The 5586-nt window shown below is 40.3% G+C and overlaps 1 protein-coding gene across 1 annotated transcript; it reads left to right on the forward strand.

Moving 5' to 3' along the window:
* Positions 1–1255: 1255 nt before the first annotated feature.
* Positions 1256–5086, forward strand: LOC126782784 (growth-regulating factor 6-like). The gene is made up of 4 exons (XM_050508097.1): positions 1256–1807; positions 2477–2698; positions 2994–3333; positions 3679–5086. Exons 1-4 carry the CDS (start codon positions 1438–1440, stop codon positions 4493–4495), a joined length of 1749 nt encoding a protein of 582 aa, XP_050364054.1. The 5' UTR covers positions 1256–1437; the 3' UTR covers positions 4496–5086.
* Positions 5087–5586: the final 500 nt, after the last annotated feature.

The following is a 5586-nucleotide window of genomic DNA, read 5'->3' on the forward strand; positions in this document are numbered from 1 at the left end:
CCTCATTTTGCTATGGTGTTCGTGGACATGTGGTTTGGTGAATAATCCTATGATCTTTGAAAAAATGTTGAAAAACATGATTGACATACTCCCTCCCTCCTCATCAGGACGAAGAATCCTAATGGTACATGAGTATGAAAAGCTTGAAAAGAAGGGAATACCTCATCCCTGGTTTGAAAAAGAATAACTCATGATGACCTAGTGCAATTAAATAAAAAACACATAATACCTCATGCCCGTGAGTGTAGATGGGGGATTTTGATAAGATCTTTGGGTGTGTGAAGTAATCATGCTAAGATAGATTAAGCATGATAGAACGGGTTGGATAGAGAGGATATGGGTTGGAATTCGAGATGGACTAAACACTGCAGACAACACTAATATGGAGTAGCGAGTCCGAGAGTCCGATGCAGGTCGGGATTGAACTGTCGATTTGGGATTCAACGACGCTGGACAAATTTGTGGGTTGATGACGGACTAGACTGACAATACTGACAGACTAACGTCGGAGAGGAGATGTGGCAATATACTGACGTTAGAGAGGAGATGTGGTGACGGAGGTTCGAACTGATTTATGGGTCGAAGTCGGGTCAGAACTTGACTGCCGATGCCGGACTGAAGATGTTGGAGGAGGACTCGATCTGAAGATGCGGAATGTGGCAACTGTATGAAGAATTGAACTGATTGGGTGCCCAAAGTGAATTTCTTGACGAAGTTGAAGAAGACGACGAACTTGACGATGACCAAAAGAGAAGAAAAAACCATAACGATGAGGTTTAATTCCACAAATCAAGTGCAGCAGAAAAATAAAGAGATAAAGTCTTTTCGGATCTTTCCTCGGATACCAAGTTAAATATGACACAAGTTGGAGAATGAATTTTCTAATATCTATTCATCTAACACTAGAGGTTATATATAAAGAATACACTGTATTACAATCTTACGTAAGTACGTAGCAACATACTACAACCATACGTACTAACACATACAAAATATGTAAATAATAATTACATAATTTACGTTACTAAATTACATTCCATAACTCCCAATATTTAAATAGACTCCGACCAGTACAAGAAGAAACAAAAATACTTGTCGATGCGAGGATAGAAGAAGAAGAAGAAGATGCAATAATAAATCGAGAGTTATGACGAAGGCTTTTCTTTCCTCTACATTGTTCGTTCCCCTTTGTACAAACCTTGCGCAGTAGTCTCTCTCTCTCTCTCTCTCTCCAATTATTCTATCCTTCACTCGAAATTATATCAAAATACAAAACCATTTCAGTGTTTTAGTTTCAGTTCTCAATTTCAGTTTCCGCTCTGTTTTAGCTTTATAATGCTCCATCCCCCATTCTCAAATCCCAATCCCAAGTCTTTTTCACTCAAATGTTTAAAATAGTGGTCATCAAGCTCTAAGTTTTAGTGGGGTTTTTTCCTTATGGATTTTGGGGCTGTGGGTTATGATGGGTTTGGTGGGGGTTCAGACATTGGCTTTGTTACTAGTTCAGATCAGGAGGGAAAGAACAAGCGGTACGGATCTGGGCTCCAGAAGCAGGAGAGATCTGTGGCCGTTGATGAAGAACATTGGAGGAGCTCAAAACAGACCAAGGCTAGTGATGATTTTTCTTCAGCGCCCAAAAAAATGCTGCAGCTGAACACTGGTTTGATGAGGACTAATTCCACCAGCTTTGATGGGCAGCAGTTACTGAGCTTCTCTAACTCGCCCAAATCAGAAGCTCAAAATGCCTCATTGGACTCATTGCCTAGCTACTTTCAACAAGCTGTGTCTACTTACCATAGAAATTCAGGTACTTGAATACTCTGTTTCAAGATGGGATCTTTTTTCAGGTTGGGGGATATGAAGCATTTTAAGTTGGAATTTCTAAAATGTGGACTCTTGCATCAGTTGCATGTGAGTTTCTGGTAAATGTTTGCCGTATGGTTTTTATGGAAAAAATTTTAGTAGACTTTTGTGCTCCAAGAGAATTGAGTTGGGAACTATTGAGTGTCTTTTCAAGAAAATATGTTGTCTTTTTTTGTCTTGTCAAAGCAATTGAAAAGTGGAAATGTTTCTCTCGCTATCTGAAAATCTTTGTCATCCTGTTTTAGGGGGAATATGATTTGTTTTGGTAAAATTTCAGCACGTATGGGGAGCCAAAACAAGAAAATTTATGACTCAAGATTGGAGGAGAAATAAGAGCAAGCAAAGACATGTTCTTTGATGGGTTCTGATTCCTCTTTCTCTCCTTTTAATCTTGAGTTCTGCCACCCAAAAAAGATCAACAAGAAATTCATGATTGAAGCAGCCATAAATGCTGCAGCAAAGATAGCAAAGTTGTAAACTTTTGATTCTTCTTTTTCTGAAATTCTTTATTTTCCACACTAGCAAGTTTTTTTTTTTCTATATATTTTCATGAAATGAGCTGTGAGTTCTACTACTCTTCTGGTGTTCTTAGTTCTTACCTGTTTTGTTTCAGGCAACAACAATAGTGGGAGCTATAATGGAGCTACAGTACAATCTGTAGCAGGAGGCAGAGGACCATTTACTCCTTCACAATGGATGGAGCTAGAACACCAGGCCTTGATCTACAAATATATCACTGCAAATGTGCCTATACCATCCAATCTGCTCATCCCCATAAAGAAGGCCCTGGATTCTTCTGGGTTATTTTCACCAGGACTCCTCAGATCCAATGCATGTAAGTTCTTCCCTGCTAAAATTATAGAAGGGTGATTTTGCAACATTCATGCTTATCTTCCTATCTAAATGTGAGTACAATGTGCATTTTAACTTTTTTAGTGCAGTAACTTAAGAAATAAAAATCCTAGTTGGTACTATTTCTTGTATCTAATTCTGAAAATGTATGTGATCTGAGCATGACCTGGTCTAACACAAGAGTGAATTTAGTCTACATTCCCCAAGTCTCTAATTTGGTGATGTCTTTTTTGTGTTATAAACTTAGTCATTTTGTGTGGGGGTATGAAAATGTGCAGTTGGATGGGGTTCTATCCATTTGGGATACGCCAATAGCACCGATCCTGAGCCGGGGAGGTGTCGTAGGACCGATGGGAAGAAATGGCGGTGCTGGAGAGACGCAGTCCCTGACCAAAAATATTGTGAGCGGCACATCAACAGAGGCCGCCATCGTTCAAGAAAGCCTGTGGAAGGTCAAACTGGCCAGTCCGTTGCTGTTACCGCCACCACTGCCCCCTCAAAGCAGCTTATGCCTGGTGGAGGTGGAGCTAGTAGCCTCACTATAGCCAACCAACAGCTCAAGAGCTTGCAGCCTGCTACTGCTGCATCTAATTCTTCCACACCCACTCAGATGAGCAGGTGAATGGTCCTCCTTTTATCTTTTCAGCTTCAATTTGCTCTGAGGTTTCGTAACATCTACATTGGCATTATGGAGTAGTAGTCCCATACATTATTTTCACTATCTCCTTCACTCCTTGTGTGGAATCCATTATTATTATTTTTACTGCTGATAGTGACTGGTCTATCACTAGCTGAGTTTACTTCACTCTTCTTCACTTTGGGCAATGTTCATTGCATTGGTGGTCCTAATTGTGGTTTTGCTAAAAGAAAATCCATTTCTTCTTTCTGTCTAGCTAGCACGTGTATATATTTACATTAACACGGTACTAATAGCTGTTTCTGATAAAATTGATTTATGTACAGGATGTTCATGAACAAAGATGGTGTGAGTGATAGAATGCAACACTCTCCAGACCTCTCCATGTTGTCCAAGGAAAACATATTCTTGAGTCAGAAACAGCAACTTGGGTTTGAGGAATCCTCATTTGGGCTTGTCACCTCTGATGCTCTCCTCAACCCTTCACAAAAAAGGTCCTCAAATTCAATGATGAGCTGCGGAAACTTTGATATTACCTCACAGAACCTTACTGTCCAAGAGACAGAGTCGCAACATCCCCTCCGCCACTTCATTGATGACTGGCCTGAGAACCCGACTGAAAGTGCAGCTGTTGTTGCCTGGCCTGACCACCTTGATATGCAATCAGACAGGACTCAGTTATCCATTTCAATCCCTAAGGCATTAGCTTCCTCAGACTTCATACCATTGACTTCCTCTACGAACAATGAGAAGCTCACTCTCTCACCGCTCAGGGTGTCTCGTGAGCTCGATTCAGTCCCAGTGAGTTTAGGAGTGAGCAGCAATATGGAGCAACACAAGAAACAACCAAACTGGATTCCGATCACATGGGAGCATTCAGTTGGCGGTCCTCTGGGAGAGGTTCTGCACCATACCAATATCAATTCAGCGGAATGCAAGAAGTCTTCAGTGCTTAATCTCATGACCGAGGGCTGCGATAACAACAGCCCTTCATCATTAGGGTCTTCTCCAACCGGGGTCTTGCAGAGTACTGCATTCGGGTCCGTGTCTAGCAGTGCAGGGAGTAGTCCAAGAGCAGAGAATAGGAATACTCTTGAAGGGGCCAGCCGTTGCAATGAGCTACTTGTATTTCCTGCCTTGTAAGCTTGTAACCATATGAAGAAACTCAAGAACGGATGAGTGATCTGTGTGCTTTTTTAAATGTGTACTGCCATCCATAATAGTCACTGGCTCCCAGCCTTCTGGTAGTTAACTTGTTTTCTTGAACTGAAGTTGCAAACTTTGACAAATACGCTAGAGGAATAGTATTTGATCATGAATTTGTTATTGCTCACCGGGTCTCTCATCATCATGAACTTTAGGCTGATTTCCACAACATTATTTGCTGAAAGTGTGTATATTTGGTCCAAAACTCCAAACTTGAGATTTATTCTTGTAAGCTAACTGATTGAATATAACAAACTCTACTTACTTAGCTAGCGATTCCTTATATATAAGGAGCTAATCTGTTCCTGCCCAACTCATTCTGCATGTGTCAATGCAGTTTTGATCAACGCACACACGCCATGTTCCGGCCGAGGAATTCAAGCGATGAGGTAAAGTCGGGGTCCATCCAGGCATGGGCGTAGCCACATTAGGGCTGGAAGGGCAATTGACCCATCTCAATTTCTAGGTGTTCTTATTTGGTCGGATGACAAATCTACAATTGCATTCTTTTTATCATATAAAATACCATGATTGACCATTCTGAAATAAAATGAAACTCAATAATTATGTATAAATACTCTGTTTCATTCATCCACAAGCCTAAAATTTAGATAAATTCAACTTTATTACATTTTATTCACCGGCAATGAAGGGAATGAATGGTAAACACTAAACACTTCAAATAAGGATTATAAATCTATCATGAAAATATTTTAAGATACAACAATCGTTTCTAGAAAATTATAACTAACGGATTAGTTACTTACTAAATTTTTGCTAGTTTTTGTCACTATATGTATTTAAATGATTTTAACCCTCTTAATTTTTTTGACCCACCTAAATACTATTTCTAGCTACCATCCAGGCGATTGTACCATTCTCGTGGGAGAGGAAGACCCAGTTCGTCAGGTATTCCTGAGCTGCTTTTATAGACTTCCGCTTCTCCTCACAGCAGATATTGAGAAGCATCTCACGGGTAGCTTTTCAAAACTGATTTTGGAAAAACACGGAGCTGCTACAGTATCATT

Source organism: Argentina anserina, chromosome 2 (genome assembly GCF_933775445.1).
Source record: "Argentina anserina chromosome 2, drPotAnse1.1, whole genome shotgun sequence".
Taxonomy (NCBI): Eukaryota; Viridiplantae; Streptophyta; class Magnoliopsida; order Rosales; family Rosaceae; genus Argentina; species Argentina anserina.

Bases quoted from the DNA above. Each gene is read 5' to 3' on its own strand.
- LOC126782784 (XM_050508097.1), top strand. From the start codon at position 1,438: ATGGATTTTGGGGCTGTGGGTTATGATGGGTTTGGTGGGGGTTCAGAC. The intron at 1,808-2,476 runs GTACTTGAATAC...GTTTTGTTTCAG, and splicing joins TACTTACCATAGAAATTCAG to GCAACAACAATAGTGGGAGC. The intron at 2,699-2,993 runs GTAAGTTCTTCC...GAAAATGTGCAG, and splicing joins ACTCCTCAGATCCAATGCAT to TTGGATGGGGTTCTATCCAT.